The sequence below is a fragment of the Juglans regia genome, chromosome 2 (assembly GCF_001411555.2).
Source record: "Juglans regia cultivar Chandler chromosome 2, Walnut 2.0, whole genome shotgun sequence".
Taxonomy (NCBI): Eukaryota; Viridiplantae; Streptophyta; class Magnoliopsida; order Fagales; family Juglandaceae; genus Juglans; species Juglans regia.
In genome coordinates this window covers 486,876-509,316 of record NC_049902.1, presented here as the reverse complement: position 1 = coordinate 509,316, position 22,441 = coordinate 486,876, and the positions used below count along the sequence as shown (strand labels likewise).

The window sequence follows — 22,441 nt, the reverse complement described above, 5'->3', positions numbered from 1 at the left end:
GTGACATAACTTGTTCCATCTGGACCAGTATCTCCCTCTGTACTTGTTCTTGAACTTTAATACATATTCTTTCTTTCTGGTCTCTTTGTTGCTCCTGCAAAAACGTCTCTAAATTAGACTGTAGCGATAAGAGAGCATTCAACTCCTGGTGTCTCGGCTTCATCTGGTGAATTTCTTGGTGTGCGGCGTCTAAATCTTTGGTAAGATTATTAACTTCTGAAGTCAAGGTCGTGGATGAAGAATCGACACACTTGAAAGAACGTCCTAAACCTCTTACCAAACCAGACTTAATTCTTAAAACCTGCGTAAATATGTCCATGTCACTAGGAGAAGCTAGATTCCTAAAAAACTAACTACATCTCAATTTTTTCCCACAATTAGGAAGAAAATAACACAATAAGTAACATATTAAAAGAAATAATAATAAAACATAATATCCATTCACATAAAACAACCTCACTTACATAATTATCCTTAACGATAGGATCAATCCACTCGATATGCACATCGGTACATCGGTGTGAGTAGCAGCATAGAAATATACCATTGGTAACCATGTAAAAAAACTGCATGGCAACTTTTGAAAAGGTGATGATCAGGAATATCTGATCGATCTAGTCATGCATGCATGCATGCGAGTATAAAAGCAATATTAATATTAACATATATGACCTTCACAACGAAGGAAAGTACCAAGCAATCATCGAAGTTGACAGATCAATGTTGCTTGCTATGGCAGCTTGCTGTTGTCTAAGCTAGCTAGCTGCCTTCTGCTTTTTGCCAAAAGCATTTGCTTTTATGATCATGCATGTTTTAGTCATTCGAAACTCTAACTCTATCTTTTAAAATCAACCCAACAAATTAAATTGATAAATTTATATGAAAAAACAGTAATTATAAGAAAGAAAGCTGGCTCGCTCGATCGCTCGCTGATTTTATAAAAATGCTAATTGCCCGTGGGGTTGAAGTGCGGCGCCTACAACTACCTTTCTGACTCATCCCTCCAAGTTTAATTCATAGTTTAAAGCTAAAGCTTACTTTTAAAAAATAAAAAAGAAAAAAGAGAAAGCAAAATTGAATGACTAAAACATATATAAATCTAATATTGATCATCAAATATATAAGAAGTTGGTCTGTGGATGATCATTTTGATTTTCAAGGAAAAACTTAGTTGAGTTGCATTAGATGGAAGATCATGCATGCATATAATATGGCTTCTCTTACTCTTGAAGTTAATTGCCAATATATAAGCATGCAGAGGCCAGCAATCCACATTAATATATAATATGATGGGTGAATATTAATGTGATATATGATCAAACTATATATATATATAAGATATTTTTATATATTATGTTGCTCATGTCGTACGCACATGCATCAACGTCTCATCTTAAATTGGATCATGCACATCGATCATACATACCTTTATTCTTAATTGGATAAAAGATAAGATTCTCGATCGGTAAAAAGGACCCTTAATTAGTTTTTCAAGAAACTTAATGGATTGGCCACAGATATTCTTATAATTAATTAGTGATCACGACTTTGGACTTTTTATTTGATGTTGTTCTAATTAAGTCTGATCATTTGATCAATTCCTTAATCATGTACTAATTAGAAGAATTAATATAATGGGCTATATATATAAGCGAGTAGATCAGTGAAACTATACATATATTATATATATATATAAATCATGGGATCAGGCCAGTGTGCATGGTGAATGCATATAATTTTTGTGAATTGGTCCCGGCCACATGATTACTTGAAAATTAAAATTAGTTATTAACTTTATAATAATTAATTCAACAAGCTCCAATTATAATATGGACCAATCTTTTTGAACTATAATTAATATTGTGGCTAGCTAACACCTTTCTTTCTTGCTTATAATTATTAATTACAACAATAGATCATGAATTAGAGTTAGCCAATCTCCACAAAAACTATATATGGGGCTAACTGATATATATATATATATATATATATATATATATATTTATACCAATTCATGCCATAATTGATAATAGAATAATCATGAAGAAATATTTCATGGGTATTAATTAACTCCATCGTAGAAAAATTAAAGGAAAGGAAATGAAATATAAAGTGCGCTTTAATTGTTTAATTAATTTCAAAAATCAAATTGAATCTGCAGGCCGTTATAATATAGTGATCACATTGTCTTGATCTATCTCTAGCTACTTTCTGATCTGGCCCACTAGTTCTGATCACCATTACCATCCATACACAACCGATATCTCTTTTTCTTCTTCTACAACGCATGCAGCAGCCAGCTAGCTGCCATGCATGCATAACTCATCATGATCTGATCTCTTAATTTCTATATATACTCTCATGCTACTATAAAAGCCCAAAATGGGGTTGCTTTCACTTCCACTTCCACTTCCACTGATTTTTGTTGACAGATCAGGTGGCAAAGTTACAGGGAGATCGAGGTTTCAATTTCCATGGACAAGTTCAGGTTTGCTCAAAAAGGTGCAGTAGTGACCAGATTGCCTCCCGGCTTCCGTTTCCAGCCAACAGATGAAGAGATCGTCTTCCAGTACTTAAAGTGCAAGGTCTTCTCCTGCCCGTTGCCTGCCTCAATAATCACTATTCCTGAGATCAATGTCTGCGATTACGATCCTTGGGATTTGCCAGGTACTTTATTATTATTATTATTATTATTATTGGAAAAAGGGAACTGCATGCATCATGATGTTCTAATTAATACCATGAGTTTTAATCGGTACTCTTTATTTTTTCAGCATTAATGAAAATGCAGCATGCATGTAAACTAGCTTACACGTAATAAATATATATATAATTAATGCTTCTTCTACAAATATACAGGTGATTTGGGGCAAGAGATGTATTTTTTCAGCCATAAGGAAGCAAGATATCGGAATGGGAACCGAACCAAACGGACAACTAATTCTGGTTACTGGAAGGCAGCCGGCTCAGACAAAAAGATCCTATCTTCTACAAAGAATCATGTGGTGGGAATGAAAAAGACTCTGGTTTTCTATAGAGGGAAGCCCTCCCTAGGATTGAGAACTGATTGGATTATGCATGAATACCGTCTTGTCGATGCAGGAACTGCAGCTTGCATTTTCTCACAGGTACATAACTCAACCCAGGTGAATTTCCACCCAATTTCGTTGCATACATACATATATTATATATATATATGTATGTATGTATGTATATTATATATACTTTTTGAGTTCAATAATGTAGCAGTACGCGACTAATTTCTGAAACACTTAATGCATGGGTTTTATATATATTTTCTTGCAGAATTCTTTAGATCAATTGGACAATTGGGTTCTCTGTCGCATATTTTCGAAAAAGGGAAGTACTGAAAACAATGATGTTATTATTCAGACGAGTTCAGAGAACAAAACACTTAAGAATGTCGTGGACGTAATGGCTCAGCAGCCTAGATTATTTGATTTTATGATGGAATACAAGACTGATGATTTGGGTCCTGTTTCTTCGAGTTCTTCGTCATCTTCAAGTTCCAGTACAATTAGTATCACTCAGGTGTCTTCGAGTGGAGCAAATCACGAAGAAGGCAGTGCCTGCAACACTAGTACTTAGCTATCATTTTAATGGAAAAAACAAGCAATATTTATGACTATTTTTACCTCTATATTTTTCATTTGTCTATATATGTTATATTAATTAACTAAAAGAAGTCGATCTTGTTGAAGGAAAACAGATCCTCATGAAAAACTAGTACGTACGTACGTACTTTTAAGCTGCAGGGATCATCAGAAGCTTGGACTTCTTAATTAAAAAATATTAATTGGCCTTTCGCGGCCATTAAACTTATAAAAATGAATATTAATTTTAAGCTAATTGGTGCAATTAAACAAGTATGTTAATGTAATTAATTGAAGATATTGCTGATAATAAAAATGACTTTATTATCGGAAGTTGAAAAAGATATTGCTGATAATAAAGATAGCGAGCTGCATGCATGGGAAAAGAAGCTTATATAAACAAATTTGATAATTCCTTTAAATGGAAGATCAGAGCGCGCGTAATTAGGTCCAGAACAAGATTAATACGTAGAATCCCTCCTGCACATGCATGATCATTAATGCAGGGGTTCACTTCAACTTGTCAGTTCTGGAAAAAAGAAAGAAAGCATATATACCTTTCAAAATCAAGATACCCGTTAAATATTTGGCATCTTTATCTCTTGCTTCATCCGTACGTAAAATTGCACTCCCCCCTTCAAATAAATATCGTACTATTAGTAAAATTATGGTTGTGCAACTGGATCTAGATTTAGATTCTAAAAATCAGACGATTATCTACGTGGATTAATTCGAAATTAATCCGGACAGATAACTGGATTCAATATTCCAGATATCTGGAATTTTATTTTTCATTTTTGGCTATAAATCCGGATATCTGGATTGAAACCGGATTTATTAATACTTTTTTTAAAAAAAACTGTTTAAAATTTAAAAAATATTTTTATAGCATTTTTTTTAAAAAAAATTATGATATCATGCTTAAATTGCCTAGATTTTTTTTAAAAAATAATTTAAACACTTTTTAAAATCTTTAAAAAAAATAAGAAAAATAAAAAAACAAATAACAATGCAAAATAAATAATATTATTGTTATATCACAATGCAAAATATTAATTTACAAAAAACAAAATAAATAATAATACATCATAACTAATTAGACTAATACAATGCCACTATTCTTCATATCTAGAATATGAAATTGGGGGGAAAATTGATTTCTTTCATCTGCAACATAAGTTGAAGCAATATCAAATCAAGTGTACAATGCCAACACTAAAAATTTACAATCACAAACTGAATCCAGAGGTAAGCATTGGTGAAGTATAAAAATGCCAACCTAACAAGAATTTTGTGGACATCTATTTTTTTTATTTAATGCTACTCATTATTATTTTCCCCCAAAGTCAGATGCATACCTAGTATAGGGATGATGATCTTCTTTTAGGGCCCACAACTTATGGGAAATAATGGTAACTCGATAACTACATTTCAGCTTCTTGGGGCAAATGCAGCTAGTGCATTAGCATGTGCGGGAGAGAGGTTGCTCAAAAGGGGTTGCATTTGCTGACCATATAGTGAAATCAAGTGAGAAAAAGCTCTGCCTACTTCGACCTTAGCTTCAGAAGTTTCTTCAGGGGAAGCCACTACTTGAGCAAAAAGATTAACCAGCTCCGAAACATATCATAGGTTTTGGAGTTGAGAGAGAGAGATGGGGCAAACAGCGACGGACTCGCAGTGACGACTAGGGTTTTAGATTTGAGAGACTTGAGGTATGGCTTAGTTTGGCTAGAAGTATTTTTGGTGTTAGAAAGATTGGAAAATCTATATAGCTTATTGGTTTGGTAATATTGCTCAACTGGTTTGAAGTGGAGGTTGCTTGGATGTTAAAGTTAGGTTGGAATTTGGTATTTTGGTTGGATTGCAAATCTGGCTTGGGATGGAACATGGTGTTACTCTATTAGTTAAAGTTAAGACTGCAAGGTTTGGAAAGGAGAACTTGGGTGTGAATGTCTTGGATAGGTAGAAAACATTGGGCGTGACAACGATGGTTTGGTTTTTGGAGCTTGGACAATTTTATAAGCTTTGTCTAGGAGACAATGTTTAAATGAAGAATAAATTAGGAGGTTCAAAGAGTTGGCTAGTGGGCATGGAAATGGCTTTTTGCTTGGAAAACTTGGTACCAGGTCGTTATTATAATTGAGATTTGTTTGGGGTGTTGCACGCAATTTTACATAACGTGTAGAACGAGATTTGTGGAGTAAACCATTAATGACATGGTTAAATGGGTTGACACATTAGGCAGTGAGTATTTGTGAAATGTTGTAACATCTGTATTCATGACTAGAGTGGGGTATATTAGGTTTAATTGTGGTTATTGTCAATTTGAGGTTATAGACGCATAGCATAGGTATGATATGGTATTGCATTTGAAGATCCTATGGCATAACTTGTTGTTTCTGCTTCTATTGGATTTTACCACAGGTGTAAAATTGTAACATTTGTTATTACATTGGTATCGATATTTCTGTTTTATAGTGCACCCTCTTTGGATACAAAGTGATTTTTTTTATAGGTCTTTTCTGTGTGCACACTTAGAGTACGTTTGGGTAGTGAGAATACTTGAGAAGTGTTGAGAATGTTTGTGAATAGTTATGAGTAGAGATTTGAGTGAGTTTGTGGGTCCCATTAAAAGTATTTCGAGTTGTTTGGATGTGTGAAGTATGTTGAGTTGTTGACTTTTGGATAGATAGTTGAAAAATGTGTGGGTTCCATAAATATTATAGTGATTTTATTTTTAATAATAAATATTATAATGATTTTATTATAATGATTTTTTAATATTAATAAATATTGTAGTGATTTTATTTTATTTTTATATATAATAATGGTAAATATTATAATGATTTTATTTTTAATTTATATATAATAGTGATAAATATTATAATGATTTTATTTATATATATATAATAGTGATAAATATTATAGAAATGTTATTTTTTATTTATATATTATAGTGATTTTATTTTTTATTTATATATTATAGTATTTTATTTTTTTTTATATATAATAGTGATTTTATTTTTTATTTATATATTTTAGTGATTTTATTTTTTATTTAAATTTAATAGTGATAAATATTGTAGTGATTTTATTTTTATTTATATATTATAGTGATTTTATTTTTTATTTATATATTTTAGTGCTTTTATTTTTTATTTATATATTTTAGTGATTTTATTTGTGAATAGTTATATATAATAGTGATAAATATTATAGTGATTTTATTTTTTTATTTATATATTATTTTATTTTATTATTTTTATTTATATATAATAGTGATTTTATTTTTTATTTATATATTTTAGTGATTTTATTTTTTATTTATATATTATAATGATTTTATTTTTTATTTATATATGATAGCGATTTTATTTTTTATTTATATATAATAGTGATAAATATTTTTTATTTATATATAATAGTGATAAATATTTTTTATTTATATATTATAGCGATTTTATTTTTTATTTATATAATAGTGATAAATATTGTTTATTTATATATTATAGTGATTTTATTTTTTATTTATATATTATAGTGATTTTATTTTTTATTTATATAATATAGTGATTTTATTTTTTATTTATATATAATAGTGATAAATATTTTTTATTTATATATTATAGTGATTTTATTTTTTATTTATATATTATAGTGATAAATATTTTTTATTTATATATTATAGTGATTTTATTTTTTATTTATATATTATAGTGATTTTATTTTTTATTTATATATGATATCGATTTTATTTTTTATTTATATATAATAGTGATAAATATTTTTTATTTATATATTATAGTGATTTTATTTTTTATTTATATATTATAGTGTTTTTTTTTATTTAATAGTGATAAATATTATAGTGATTTATTTATTTATTTATATATAATAGTGATAAGTATTATAGAATGTTTGTGAATAGTTATGAGTAGAGATTGAAGTGAGTTTGTGGGTCCCATTAAAAGTATTTTAAGTTGTTTGACATGTGAAATATTTTCAAAAGTACGAGAATACTTGGAAAGTGTTGGGAAGACTTTGGTAGCCAAACATAGCCTTAGTGTGATGAGTTTAAAATAAGGAGATTTCACTTTCTGTTTATGCCCGGTTGGCCATTAGGGTTTGTACAACCCTACCACATGGTAAACATGACCTCTGTTTTGTTATGAATTTCTTTCAATTAAATTTGTGCCAAAGCTCCTTTGTCTATATTATTATTGTAAAATGTTTATGAAATATTGCCCTATTATTTTAAGAATCTGTTTTGTTCTGTATTTTGTAACTGACGCATATTTACACACTAGTATAGGTTCATTGCTTAGTGAATTGTTTATATCTCCACTATTTTTCAAATGACTTGAGTTTTGTTAGTTGAAAGAGATGACACGTGACAGGATTAAAAACGTGAGATAAGCCATAGGTAAGGGATTTGTGAGAGTTTAGATAGTATGTATTTGTATTGTGTTTATTTTCTTTGGAAGAAGTTTTGATATATTTTGATGAGGGGAGTTTGGGTTTGATAATGCTAAGATGACATATTCTATTTTAATAGCGCTAGACTATTTTGAGAAGGCAGACCATCGCAAATATGGTAAAAAATGTGAAGGTTCCAGAAATTGGAACGATATTGTGCATGCGTCAGTATTTTGGCCATGACTTTGGTTACGGATATCGGAATCGCACATATGACCTCAATTCGGAAAACTCTTTTTGGCTACACCCGGTGGTCCTCGTTTCGACTCCCAAATCAGCTGTTTTCCCCCACCAAATCGTCTCACAAAAAGTTAAATGCAATAATAAAGTCATATTATCGATGCCATGTATAAGCCAATCAAAGACTGATAATGAGGGCAACATAGTAAGACTCACAAACAATGGTTCATATCTTACAAAAAGTCCCAAGAATGAAGCTTATATACGTACATGATGTTCTGCAAGAGTGGCAATCGATGGAACCATTCGTATATATAATCAAGTGTATTTCAAGAGCTATATATAGAACATATCGAGATGTGATGTGGATTGTATGCTGTGATCACCGGTCAAGGACGAATAATATTGTACAGCTAGGGGACCAGCTCGCTGGGTGTGCCATCCATCAGCAATTTCCCTGCTCATGAGAGTCTCAAAAATAGATGGAATCCAGAAGTTGAAGGTCCAATATATACTTGGGTCCTCCGCCATTTGGGGTTCTAGAATTTAGCCAAATATATAGTGTTCTAGACTTGGTTCCCCCCGAAAAGAATAAAAATAAGAAATAAAATAAAAAGAAAAACTTGAGGCTCCTGAGGTATTGTTAAAGATGAGCATGTCCTGATGATCAGCAGATGCAGGGTGGCATTTTCCATCTTTTGAGGATTATGAGTTAGCAAATATTTGACTCTTTCCACAAGCTAGGTAATTAAGCCACGCGGGCATGCTTGCATGCTTGCATGCAAGAGATTTCTTGTATTCGATGATCTGTTATAGCTGAGTTCGTATTCTCATCACTTTTCCTATTATTAACCCCCCACAACACCTGTACCATTATAACCATCTGTGCACCAATTTTTCCTGTGCTTCTATTTATTGCAAACCCGTCTTTGATCCCCGATTTCAAGTTCCCAGACTCTAACCCTTACTTTTCTAAAATCTCCCCCCTGTTTCCCTTCTCCAATGGGGTCTGGGAACTCGAAGCTCACCCCAGAAGGAGAGACAATGCCCGCCAGAATTCGTCCCGTTATACACCGTTGGTTTGAGGAGATAAAAAGACGTAGAAATGCTAACATGTCCAAGAAAGGACTACTTAAAAATGCTGTGGAAGGGGAAGAAAGTTCAGGCCGGCCTCGTTCTCTACATGATAGAGAGAGCGAGAGCACATCTTCATTGCATAAAAATACAGCACCTTCAAAGGCAGCTATGCCGGTCGTGGAAGAGAAGTCTGATGCGGCAGTAGTACCCAGGCCTTTGGTGTCCGTCAAAACAAATAAAGAATCCAAGGAGCATAAACATGATCCGGAGATATGTGGGAAACGGGACGTAAAAGGTGGCCGTGGAGAAGAAGATGAAGAAGAAAAAGAAAACAAGGTGGTTGAGAAGGTCGTGGTTGTAGAGGAAGTGGTTGCGGTTCATGAGGAGGATCATCATGATCAGGAAACAACAGAGGAGGAGGAGGAGGAGGAAGATGATGAACCAGACACGTACATTTGCCCGGGATCATCGCCAAGTTTCAGAGTATATTGCGTCCACTCAACAGATGATGAGGATGAGGAGGAGGAAGAGATCAGTAAGTGTTGTTGAATCTCGAGTGGATAACTCTTCAAATATAGATGAAATCTTGGGCATGCAGGGAATTATAAATATATAACAATGTACTCATGCATGTTACAGGCAAGAAAGGCAGCAGGCACAAAAATTCACCCAGCACTGGTGATAGTTTCGAGAGCAATTTTAGCGAGGTACGCACGCTTGAATCAAATTAATGAGTTTAATTTCTCCCCAAAATTATATATAAATAGTCTCAAGATATTTTATTTTTTATGAGGTGGTTCAGGACCAGGAGATCACGAGGACAAAGAAGATCAAAGGAAACAAAGGAAGAAGATTGAAGAGAGCAATCCGTAAGAGCGGACCAGCTGTAAAGAATCTATTACATGTGGCGACATGTTACCACCCAGCGTGCTCTGGCCAGGATAGAGCCCATCTTCTTGAAGAAAAAGCACAAGCTGCTTGATTATCCTATTCCTAGCAATGCACAAGCTTTTTCAATTTCCTCCAGCTTCTTAATTTGTAGTTTCAATGGCCTTTTTTAATCTACTTTTCGTCTTAATTATTGTCATGATCTTCATTCAATCATACTCGTTGAAAGTAGTAATTAGTATATTTGATAGTTTGATGTGTCAAGTATTTGAATGGCAGCCACTTAACATATGCCTGTCACATAATTAATATGTATAATTAGAGATGACAAATTAATCTTAGCCTTCTTAACCTCCTACTTCAATGTACTTTTAGTGATAGGTTGTAACCTCATCAATATATTTCTTCTGCATCTATTAATATCACTCTTTTGTTCTAGTACTAGTACTGCATTTACCTGCATATTCCTCTACGTATTTTTTTTCTTCTTTTTTTTTAGAAAGAGGACGGTATCCCAATTTTATTGATAGCCCTTCACTTATGGCATATTCCTCTACGCATGATTCTTTTTTCTCCTCCATTGTTTAGAGAGAATAAAAGAGAACAATACCCTTGACCCCAAGCCAAGCCTGCTATCTAGATACCAGACCATGAAAGTGCACAACCCTCACGACTAGCAGAGATTTATAAAACATGGTGAAGTACATCAGAATTTCTACTCTGATTTTCAAATGCCATCTAATTACAAATCATCACCCCATTCAGAATGAATAAAACTGAAAATTTTCATTGTAAAACTAATATGAAAAGTTGTCCTAATTAGTCAATCAGAGAATCTATAAAAACCCATTTGATTCATCCTTCAATAGATAGTAACTAACCTTTTACTTATAGTAGTCATACTAAAAGTGATAGAGGAATATACATGGTAAAAGCTTATCCAAGTACATACATTATAGGGCTATTCATCCATCCACTTCCCCGAGTCAGAAGAAGAACATCCAAGGTCCTTAGTTCTCCAGCACTCCTATGTGCCCACCAGAAAGTCTTTTGTAAATCGTAATTGGAAGCTCACGGGGTACCAGATTGAGTTCCTGTCTGTACCAACAGTAGATTGTGAGTGATAGGATGTAATTTGAAACAGTTGGAGTTTTACTTAACAGAAAAGGAACTAACAATCGCAAAATCAAGATGGTAGAATCCATTGGGTCAAGGAGTAGATATGAATGAGTCCAATTTCAAACCAAAATGAACAAAGACATTATACACTCTAAACAAATATATTTCTACCTCACAATTGCAGTTGGTTCCTTTCTGATTTTTTTTTTTCCCCTCTACCTAGTCTTTTATGTTAATGCCAATTTGGATTTCACAAAGACAGACACAGATCAGACCATCAGAGTCAGCAATATGTAGAACACTCGTCTATTCTAAAATATAAACAGACCAATAACACATGATCATTTTACGAGAGAAGCACTGCCAACATTAAAATGAAAAGAAAGAAAAGCACACCAAAACGACATGAGGTTTACACCATATGACAGAGCATTAGAATCACTGCATCAAACTGATTCATGCTAGAGATTTATGCCAAAAACACACTCAGAAACGTCCAGAAATTTAAAGAAAACATGCAGCACTTACAGACAACTCGTATTCATGGCAGATTGCCTAGTCAGAAGGAAAGGCAGAAGCAAGGAATTCCTCGTCCTCCTCGAAAATCTGCAAGTTCCTGGACCTCATTAAAAACTCGACTGATTCCTCCTCAAATTCCAGCACAAATCCCAACTTGATAAGCTCGGAGAAGGCACCAATTTGATCGGTGTTATTCCACATCAAACCCTCGGATATTGATTCAGCAAAATATGTCGCATACTTGAGGATGTTCTTTTTTCCAGTGGACCTGTCCAACTTCTGTGCGAAAAACTTTGAATCCGCTCTATCCCAACGTATCATTCGGCTTTCCGTCACTTGCACAATTTTCCCAGAAGAAAACGATAAAATGTAGTTTACAATGATAGGTTCTACTGTCTCCAGGAAAGTCGCATTCAGAAGCCCTTGGATAGCTTCATGCCGGCTTCCCACTTCCATATTCAGCGTAGGATCCGCCAGAAAACAAAAGATGAGCCTAATCAGACCTTTCTTAATCAAAGCCTCCTTTAGGTTCACCTGATTGAGTTGAGTAGCATCCACCAAGGATGCTTCTTCCTTCTGCACTGATTCAGATATAGTGTGAACCCCGATCTTCTTGTAAATTTCAAGCAACTTTGTCCGGGGTAACGAAGGCAAGCTTCGCTGAGGGTACCAAACAAATATTGGTTGAGGAAAAAACCGTTCAAAAAGATCCTTCAGCTGAAGATCATCGGCAATGAAAACATCATGCTTGTCGGACAGCAATATTCCATCTGAGTCTGTACCAACAGGTAATTTCACCAATCTTTCAGAAAGAGCTTTCTCGGTCTTTTCATTCCAGTGCTTAGAAACATACGCCCAGAACTTGCAACAGTCAGCTTGTGACATTCGATGTCCTGAAATTTCCCAAACCTTCCAAAGCTTGCAGTAATCATCAACTGAAGGATTGCCTTTAACATGGAAAGCCCTGGAGAAAAAGATAAGTAACTCATGATCATAGTAGTTCTTCAAAACATACAGCCGCGAACTGAAGAGATCATCATTGTCATGCAAAACACATTCTTGAGGACTCACCCACTTTCCGTTCTCACTTCCATTTGGGATCCAAATCCTTTTGACAGCTTCACTATCTGGCGTAGCTTCACTGTCTGGCCCCCAAGTAAAGACATTCAAGTAGTTATATATTCGAACGATAGTAGAAAATTCTTGATGGAAATCAAGGTGGCTGGCAATCAAAGGGCAACCCTTATCTACATGGACTGTAACGCCTATTGCATCGAGCTCTTTCTTATATGATGTAATATTAGAACCATAAAAGTCTTGATCAACAAAAGGTCCATCTGTATGCTTCAAGTAAGAGCCCCAACTGGAATCAAACAAGCAGCACTCATCTGGAGGCCTATAACCATCATGTGTCTTCAACCATTTTTCAGAAATTCTTTTCATGAAAGTATCTGGGAAGGAATAATTGTTTTCGTTCAATAAAATGGAGATGCATTCGAGCAAGGCAAGCACATTTGCAGGAGTGATGCGAGAGGGATCCCGGGGAAAATATAGACTAGCAGCAACAAACTTCACACCATCTTTGACTTCAGTAACAACCCCCATTTTCTTCAACTCTTTCCTGTATTCGTGAATGCCCATGCCATAATAGTTCTCGCTATCATCTATGAAAGGGAGGACAGTAATTGAAGCAATTGATTTCCAATTTGGCCCATATAGAATGCAATCGCTCGGACTTCTGCATACACCACCAAGTCTAGTCCGCAACCACTTCTCCTCACGGAGGAATTTGTTGAGATATGGAGGAAACTTATGTGGAGTACCCTCTAGCTGTCTATAACATGACAAAAAAGACAAAACATTTTCCTTTGTCATGGAAGATGCTTTCTGTCTGAAACTATGAGCAAATACTTTGACTGCCTCCTCAAAATCCACCTTCACTCCTATTTGCCTCAATTGATTTATATAGAAGAATATGATGTTTCCATGGAAGTCATGATCAATCAGTGGGAATCCGTCGAAAACCTGTAGCATGCAAGCCCATTGAGAGTCAAACAGGAAACATTCTCCTGGAGACTTATAACCAATATTTGTCTTGAAGCATTTCACACCTCTCAGTGTCTCAACGAGTTTGGTAGGTGATCTTAAATGATGCATACATTCCAGGATTAAAAGAACAGCCTCAGCTGTCAAAGCAGTCAAGCGTGAAGATGATTTTAAGTTGTCTCCAACGAGCTTGAAACTTCCATTGAAACCAATCAACACACCTAGGGACTTGAGTTCCTCTTTGAAAGAAAGTATTTCCTCCCCAAAGTAATATGTATCAATGAAGGGGATGTCACTGATTTGAGAAGCAATTCTCCATTCAGGATCATACAAAACAGATTCTACTGGAGACCTGTCACCGCAAGTTGTCCTCAGCCATCTTCTTTCTTTGATCCTACTGATGAAGTTATCCAAAGGAAGAACGTTTTCCCTCAAAAATCTGATGAAATTCAGAACAGATAGCACCTGGCTTCTAGTTAAAGTGGAGTTTTCTGCAACAGACATAAGATGGTTCCCAATATATTCACATGCTTCTCCATACTCAAACATGACTCCAATTGTCGTTAGTTCGTCCTTATAGTCATTTATTCTATCGCCATAAAAATTTTGATCAAGCAACGGTATATCAACAAGCACCGATCCGTTTTGCAAAATGGTTCCCAATGAAGAGGTAAGCATGAATGACAGAGATGGTGGCCGGTAACCAGGGCAGCCAATAGTAGTAATTTTCAGCCAGTTACCATCCTTTATGCTTTTCAGGAACCTGTTTGGAATTCTACTTCCCCTATATTTCAAGTTTCGAATCCAATCCAAAAGCAAGAATACATTTTGAATGGTGAGTGGGGCAGCAACTGCAGGAATTTCAACATCGGGAGGAGATATATCAGGGATATCAGAAGCTCCAACATGAGTTTTAAGGAACTCTAGGAGCTGCTCTCCTGAGGTAAACTCACCTGCAAAATAACCTGGACGCAAGTATTCTTCTCCCAACTCAATGTAGTCTACACCTCTCCATGGATTCGAAACAATCAATTCCACCCATTTGCTTCCGTTAGCAGGGACAAGAACCCCTTGCCTCTTGGTGGTTAGATCCCCATAGTTGTCTATGAGTGGCATGATACCACATAAATAATCAATTTCCCCTCTTGACAAATGCTCTTTCAACAAAGAGTGGTATAAGAAGCGAACAAATGCAACAGCAAGCTTTCGATTATTATTGAGGAAATTTTTAAGATGAAGTGCATACTCATAGACATTCACAACAACCACCTTTACTTGCACTTGAAGCCAATCCCAAATCGCCACCTTCTTAGAGGAGCAGAACAGAGCCTCTTGTGTGCTTGTCGGCATGAAAAATCGGTTACCAGCACATCTGAATTCCCTGCTCGAATCACTCAGCCATGACACGTAACGATAGTCACGTGACAGAGATACCACAGTATAACAGTTCATGCATTCATATATGCTGCACAAAGACTCATCCCCATCCACGCCCACATATTTTATAAGTCGGACATTCTTGATATTGGTGCACTCAAATTTGGAGCGCCAATTACTAGCAAAAAATAGTAAAATCTCCAAATACAAGTCCTCTGACACTCCTGCAACAAGATTACTACTCTGGATGCACTTTGCATACCATTCATTGTTGACTGGCTCCACTCCCAAGAAACTCAATATGTTATCATACTCCTCATTATCAAATGAAGAACTCAGAATGTACTTTCCATGGGATGAGAGATTATGCAAGTTCACCTTTTGCTCCCTTGCTTGGTCCAAGATTCTCCAGAAATCAGGCATAAGCCTACCTACTTCGCAAGGTTTATGAAAGAACTTCTGCTCCGAGTAAGTCTCACTTGGAACAATATTTTCTTCAACAAGCTTCGCTTTGATTGACTGCCTTACGGTATTTAACACCTGATAGGAAGAGTGGTCGACTGGAATGAATCTGAACATGGGAACCAAACTAGATACTGGAGCATTCACTGAATTTCTAACGAGTGAGACGAAAGCATTGAAAAAGGCGGAGGGCACACAGTCCAGAATCCCTTGGTTCCACTTGCTATCCAAGAGAATTGTTTCCCTTGATGATGCAAGAAGAAAATCTGCCTGAATTATGAACGGAAAGTTAGTAACCATCTCTGTGGGAAGAAATGCATAGATTCCAGGTGAAGTCATCCCCATGTGGAGACGTGCTCCAACAGGAAAAGCCAACGTGATCACCAACTCTTCTACTTCCATTCTCCTTTCCACTCTGTTCTCTTGCCTGACAGGAAACTTTTGCTTCCACATATAGTAGCTGCATTCTCTGTCGGATGCGTTATCTTTTTCCTCGGCCGAGAGATGGAGTGTGTAGGACTCAGCATCCATGTTCTTCCTTGTCACAAGGTCAGTCTCACTTGTAATGGCTATTGCACTTACGGTATTGAGCCTAGGATCCTCATTATGTTCGCGGACTGAAAGCCGCTTTATTTTTGAAAGGAACAACAAAACTTCAGGATGAATGCTTGAGAGTTGCTGCTTCACAGCTATGACCTTGTCTGGCTTCAGAGGTATGACAATTGTTGTCGTTGGAAGAGTAGTTGTAGAACCATATATTTGTTGTATATCGGAAAGAGTTGGGTTCTCCTCCACCCATTCAGGAACTATGTAACCAAGATTACAATGTGGGCAAGGCTCTTCGTTGAAACGTATCTGGTACCCATTGCTGAATATGTACGGCCGGGAAGTCACCAAAAAGACACTCTTGAATCCAATTCCTGCATACAAGTAAGTTTGAGGAAAAAGAATATACATAAATATCTTTCCCCAATCCACCAAAAAAAAAAAAACAAAAAAATTGGGTCAAGGCTTAGCTCAATTTTAACAAATCCATGCTTGCAACAGCTTACATGAGCATTCATCACCAGTTAACAGCTACGTTTTATCTTTCCTTTCTTTTGATCATTAAAATTAAGCATATGACTCGAAAGTAATCTGGATTATCAGCCATAAAAAGTCATTTATCAAGCATTATGAAATGCGTGTGTTTGTGAGAGAGAGAGAGAGAGAGAGAGCTCTTAAGTACCATCCATCCTATTTTCATTTTGAAATTTTAAGGAAGCAGATTCAATTTTAAAAGACATTTATCCACAGTTCCAAGCTTTCCAAACAGAGCAAACTCTTGGGACGAAAATATTACAATTCAGAACCATAAACAAGACTTTCTCAAACGAAGGCACAACGATAAAAAATAAAAGCCCCTTTCCAGTTCATTCAAATCATGCTAGTAATCTTCAATTTCAAGAGCTTTGTTATCACTTGTGTATCGGAAAGGTAAAGGGTAGACAATTTTGAGCAATAATTTGTATTTAAGAATTTACAGGCAAATTCCAGCACTCCCTCAACCTCAACTTTTTTGTTCATGTTCTCTTCCCTTAATACCCTGACCTTTGTGGATTTCATTCTATGATGCTAATTGGTATCAAGAATTTACACTTTGAACCCTCTTTCCATGGCAATGAGCTTTCCTACTTCACTCAAGCAACTGTTGCTGTAATCAATATTTCATATGACTTTCAAGTAAATGTTACTAACTTTCAAAAGATAAAAACTTTCAAGTAAGCATTTTTCACTTGGAGAAGAACACGTCAAAGTTGTTTCTTTTGCGCATCAAAAGGATTAGAGGCAAGTCCAACATGAGCATGTGCACACGGAAGGGGAGAGAGAGAGGGAGGGGGGGACTGTCCAAATAAAAGAAGTCGAGAGTTAATGACAATCGTACTTCCATAGAAGGTCTTTCACAAGTTTTAGGAATTTAAAAGGTGGAAGTTTCAAAAAGAGCTAATAGAAAAGGAAAATGATAGTATTTTTTTTTTTCACGTCATTTTTTTAACATTTTTAAAATATTTTAAAAAAAATAAAAATTTCATAATATTATTAAACAATATTTTTTTAACCATTAACTAAAAAGAAACTAAAAAAATAAAAAAAAAAGAGCGGGACATCAGCAGGATCCCCAGCGGAATCCTAGCATTGTCCAATAGAAAATGGGGAGGTAAAAAAAACAAGAACACTGTTTCTTAAAATAATTTATAACATTAGAAGGAGGTTTAGAGAACCTTTTTTGGCCATGTCATGGTTTATTTAATAGTATTCCATTGATTTATGATTGTATAAATTTTTTGTGCAGTAAATTATTTAATTATTTTTTAAATTGTAAGGATCAAGTTATTGGTTACTTAATTAAGATTGTACGTTGCAACTAATATAATCACATTTACTATAGGCTGTAATTGTTTAGTCATGCTAAATATCATATCTAAGTTGTTGAATTATACTTTATATATCTTGGTTGTCATCATTAGAGTGAAAGAACTTGTTTATGTTCGCTCCTTGACAAAGAACCCAAGGTCAATATATAATCCGTATAGCCAACGAGCATCAACAAACTTGGAAACAGATTTTTTCTTTTATTTCTTATCCCATGTTTGATTATCTACCAAGTTTTCATTGAGTTTTGCTATAAATCAGTAACTGTTCACATCACACACCTCACACATGACGTTGATTTTTTTTATAAGATATGTGAGTATTTTTTATAAGGTGTAGAGTATGGAATGATGAATAGTAGTTGATGAGAATAATTTTTCTTTTTCAATATCTCAGAGTTTTATTTTTTTTATCTCTCTCTTTTGGTTTTGACTATTTTTATTGTTATGCTTTCACGATATTTTAATTGTTATTTTTAAAATTATTAGAGGAGAATCCGCTTCCCCTTATTGTGACCAAGAATATAGCTGATTCTCTATGATTCTAGCTCCTATCACGTATACACCTTAATTCTAGGATATTGCCTTTAATTGTGTATATTCAAATTAGGGGTGTAAACTCAAACCAGACAACCGGTCCGGATCGGACCGAACCGGACCGGTTTTGAACCAGTCCGGTCCGGAACCAATTTTTAAAATGTAAAAACAGGCCGGTTCCGGTCCGGTTCAAGAATTTTTTGGCCCGGACCGGACCGGTTGATTAAAAAAAATAAAAAATAATATTTTTATATATAAGTTTTATACAAAATTTTTTTTATATATTAAATATTAATATATATAAGTTTTATATATAATGTATAATTATAAATTTTTATGTGAAATTTTATATATAATATATACATATTCATATATGAAATAATTTCTTATTATAATTTATAAATTATTACATAAAATGTTAATACTGAATCATTAAAAGTTTATAACTAATACTAATATATAACTTATAACTATATCAATAGTCTAATATTAATACTATTATATAGTCTAATATATTAATAAAAATATAAAATAATTTTTTTTAAATAAAAAAAATTATAAAAAAATTTTTAATGACAAATTGTGAAACTTATATTTTAAAAAAACTGGAAAACAAGACCGGAAACCAGTAAAACCGGAAGTCCCGGTTTAGGAGAGTAACCGGTGCGTAATCGGTTTTGAAAAATAAAAAACCGGTACATACCGGTTCGGTCCTAAATTTTATCCAAAACCAGACCGGACCGGACCGGTTACACCCCTAATTCAAATTATTTCCTTGTTTATAGTTGTTCAGATTTATTGTATAAATAAATATCACTTCACAGCATTCACAGTAATTTTACATATAATCATGAAATGCGTAAACGCTGCGTAATCGTTTTGTAAAAGTGTAGGGTTTATTATTAAAAAATTAATTTTTTTTATATAGGTCTCATATTTTATTTATTTTTTTAAAAGCGATTACACGACAGTTACATAATTCACGGTTACAAATATATTTTCTCAATCACAAAACCAAAAGTAGTACATGATTCAATTAAGTTTTAATTAAAAGAAAATCTAACAAAAAATCAGTTTTTTGCAAACCTTCATTTTTAGTTTATTTTAGTTTTTAAAATGGTTTTAGGTTTTTCATGTGTTTATTATTATTATTATTATTATTAAGCGTGTGATATGCCGCGTCAATTTTCTATTAGATTGTTTAACCAAAATGGGACGACAATCTTGAACTATTTTAAATAAATCTGGATTTCATCAGTCCTAGAGCATGGAGTTTAGCAGGCAATAATAAGTAATTATTATTAGGTGAAGTACCTTTCTCTCCAATATAACCACGTTTTCTGTAGCCTTTCTTGGTGGACCGACCAACACTGCAAATGGAGTCTATGTTCTTAGAAGAGAAACCCTTCTCATTGTTGAAAATCAGCAATGTTGCAGGCGCTCCCGTGGCTGTAATGTCCTCAGAAACGATTATGAACTCAAGCGACGGATCCACCGATTCCGCGTAATCATTATCTTCCGCATTCTGGCAAACAAAACTCACCATTTCTAATATCAAACTAAGATATCAGGAATTAAAATAAAATCAAAATCATGTCCTTCAAATGGTCATGGGAAATCAAAAACAAAAACAAAACTAATGCAATTTCAAGAAACAGAATCAACACACTACACGATCCCATAATCGCATAGTTCCCTCATTTTTCTCAGCAAACAAACAAAGTTTACTACAAGTCAACAGAGTATCGATTAATAAAGAGCCGGCGAATGGTATTACGTACGGATAATCATCTTCAAGAAGCCAAAAACAAAATAACACGCAACTCATGATATAGAGAATGAGTGAGGGAATTACCTGAATGAGTTCCATGAGAAAGTGGACATCCTTGGCGTAAAGTTCTGCAGAAAGGTTCTTTACAGCCTGGTGAAGATCCTCCGTTAATGGGTTCGGTGTCCCTCCGATTGAAAACTTGGTTCTACGTATATCTTTGATGTGTTCTCTGGCCTCCTCCATATCCGTACCTTCCGAAACACACGCACGATGAGTCGACACCAATACCAGACCTTAACTTAGCCAGAGAGTGAGAGTAGAGTGAGAGTGAAAAACATATGCATGGGCTGTGGAAGCTTATAAAAAGATGAGAATATTTTCCCGTAATTGGTTTTGTTATTATTCCCTTTATTTAGAAATGAGTTAAATCACTCTCTCTTGTTTTTTCTTTTATTATGTTTTAAATTAATTAAACAGCATTACTATCTATTCTAAATTTTATTAAATTTTAAATGATATTGTCTATTAGAATTCTGATTGGCACGGCAGTTCTCGGGTCGGTTAAGAGGTTAGATGAGTTGAGATGAATTGTAAATAATAATGAGATGAGTTGTGAATAGTAGTAAGATTTATGAGTTAAAGTTGCTGAATAGTAATGAATAGTAGTGAGATGAGTTGAGATGAGCTAAGATGAATTAAGATGACTTGCGAATCCAAAAGTCTCCTTAAGATCTCATCGATCTCATTCTATTTTATCTTTTTTTAACATATCTATTCAAATATATTTTTTTAAAAAAAATTATTTAAATAGAAATACTTTTCACTTTTAAATTTTATAAAATTTAAAATTTTTAAGTTTTTTATCGAATTTTACTATTCATCATCCTCACGCATCATATACAATACTTTTTTTTTATTATTATTATTATTTTTTTAAAAAAAAATTAATTGAGTTCTTCTACTCTTATCTATATATCACATATTTGTTAAGAAAAAAAAATTAAAAAATTGCGTATAGTGTGTGGTATGAGGATGATTAAAATTTTTCTTTTAAATTACAAAACACAATTAATATAAAAAATTATATTATAATAATATTATAATATTATAATTTTTTTATTCAAATTTTTTCTTTTTATTTCTCAAACTCTATAAAACATCATAACTCAAATTAGAGCCGCACCAAGCCACCAATAATTGGGTCCCGATTAGTGTATTTTATATTTTTTGTGTTTTTTTTCATGCATTTTTTTAACATTCTTAAATATTTTTAGTTTTAAAAAAATTTATAATATTATTAAAAAATATCTATTTAATCATTAAATAAAAAAAACAAAAGCTAACGAGACCTATTGTTGGGTTTAGCATTTCTCCTCAAATTATTTCGATACTATTTATAAATTTTTAGGAGACATTTAGATTTGTAAGTCATTTCAGCTCATTTTAACTCATCTCAACTCATCTCACTACTATTCATTACTATTCAGCAACTTTAACTCACAAATCTCACTACTATTCACAACTCATGTCATTACTATTCATAATCCATCTCAACTCATCTCAATTTATCTTAAATTATTTTAAGTCATCTTTAAATCTAAACGTCTCTTAATCTCATCGATCGATGATAATAAAAAAAACAATTATATGACAGTATACTTGGCGAGGAAGTTTTTTTTTTATTTTTTCGGAAAACTTGGCAAGGAAGTATTGTTTTGGAAAACTTGGCAAGGAAGTCAAGGAAAGGTGAGAGGGAGAATAGGAAGTGCATAATGGTACGAAAAGTTGGATTCTGCATGAGCATAGAAGCTGATTCGACCGCCGAGTCTTGGTCTTTGGTGCCTTTCGTAGCCTTTTCTTTTTCCAAAGTAAAGTAGCCTGGAATCACTGGTGGGATTGGAAAGGACACTTAACGCCGCGACAAAATTGCTTTTTCTTTTTCCTTTTTTTTTTTTGTTTTTAAT

At 33.9% G+C, this 22,441-nt stretch overlaps 3 protein-coding genes across 5 annotated transcripts; 2 read left to right on the top strand and 1 right to left on the bottom strand.

The window, feature by feature from the left end:
• The first annotated feature begins 2,350 nt into the window (after nucleotides 1–2,350).
• LOC108991768 (NAC domain-containing protein 83-like) lies at nucleotides 2,351–3,655 on the top strand. Of its 2 annotated transcripts, none has more exons than XM_018966178.2 (3): nucleotides 2,351–2,667; nucleotides 2,860–3,146; nucleotides 3,307–3,648. In XM_018966178.2, exons 1-3 carry the CDS (start codon nucleotides 2,475–2,477, stop codon nucleotides 3,607–3,609), a joined length of 783 nt encoding a protein of 260 aa, XP_018821723.1. In that variant the 5' UTR covers nucleotides 2,351–2,474; the 3' UTR covers nucleotides 3,610–3,648. The 2 variants fall into 2 exon arrangements, with proteins under 2 accessions (XP_018821723.1, XP_018821795.1); XM_018966250.2 differs by having other exon boundaries at nucleotides 2,373–2,667; nucleotides 2,860–3,128; nucleotides 3,307–3,655.
• Nucleotides 3,656–9,096: 5,441 nt separating this feature from the next.
• LOC108998697 (histone H3.v1-like) lies at nucleotides 9,097–10,676 on the top strand. Its single transcript, XM_018975390.2, has 3 exons — nucleotides 9,097–9,882; nucleotides 9,987–10,054; nucleotides 10,150–10,676. The coding sequence occupies exons 1-3, from the start codon at nucleotides 9,273–9,275 to the stop codon at nucleotides 10,327–10,329; spliced, it is 858 nt and encodes a 285-aa protein (XP_018830935.1). The 5' UTR covers nucleotides 9,097–9,272; the 3' UTR covers nucleotides 10,330–10,676.
• A 326-nt stretch (nucleotides 10,677–11,002) lies between these two features.
• LOC108998764 lies at nucleotides 11,003–20,826 on the bottom strand. Of its 2 annotated transcripts, none has more exons than XM_018975496.2 (4): nucleotides 20,562–20,821; nucleotides 20,021–20,231; nucleotides 11,883–16,678; nucleotides 11,003–11,333 (listed from the first exon to the last, which is right to left on the bottom strand). In XM_018975496.2, exons 1-3 carry the CDS (start codon nucleotides 20,718–20,720, stop codon nucleotides 11,910–11,912), a joined length of 5,139 nt encoding a protein of 1,712 aa, XP_018831041.1. In that variant the 5' UTR covers nucleotides 20,721–20,821; the 3' UTR covers nucleotides 11,003–11,333; nucleotides 11,883–11,909. The 2 variants fall into 2 exon arrangements, with proteins under 2 accessions (XP_018831041.1, XP_018831194.1); XM_018975649.2 differs by lacking the exon at nucleotides 11,003–11,333 and having other exon boundaries at nucleotides 12,719–12,837; nucleotides 12,945–16,678; nucleotides 20,562–20,826.
• Nucleotides 20,827–22,441: the final 1,615 nt, after the last annotated feature.

Coding starts and splice junctions, on each gene's coding strand:
- LOC108998764 (XM_018975496.2), bottom strand. CDS start 20,720: ATGGAGGAGGCCAGAGAACACATCAAAGATATACGTAGAACCAAGTTT. Junction 20,232..20,561: donor TTCTCATGGAACTCATTCAG/GTAATTCCCTCA, acceptor TTTGTTTGCCAG/AATGCGGAAGATAATGATTA. Junction 16,679..20,020: donor TGGTTATATTGGAGAGAAAG/GTACTTCACCTA, acceptor ACTTGTATGCAG/GAATTGGATTCAAGAGTGTC.
- LOC108991768 (XM_018966178.2), top strand. CDS start 2,475: ATGGACAAGTTCAGGTTTGCTCAAAAAGGTGCAGTAGTGACCAGATTG. Junction 2,668..2,859: donor CGATCCTTGGGATTTGCCAG/GTACTTTATTAT, acceptor ACAAATATACAG/GTGATTTGGGGCAAGAGATG. Junction 3,147..3,306: donor AGGTACATAACTCAACCCAG/GTGAATTTCCAC, acceptor ATTTTCTTGCAG/AATTCTTTAGATCAATTGGA.
- LOC108998697 (XM_018975390.2), top strand. CDS start 9,273: ATGGGGTCTGGGAACTCGAAGCTCACCCCAGAAGGAGAGACAATGCCC. Junction 9,883..9,986: donor TGAGGAGGAGGAAGAGATCA/GTAAGTGTTGTT, acceptor TGCATGTTACAG/GCAAGAAAGGCAGCAGGCAC. Junction 10,055..10,149: donor TCGAGAGCAATTTTAGCGAG/GTACGCACGCTT, acceptor GAGGTGGTTCAG/GACCAGGAGATCACGAGGAC.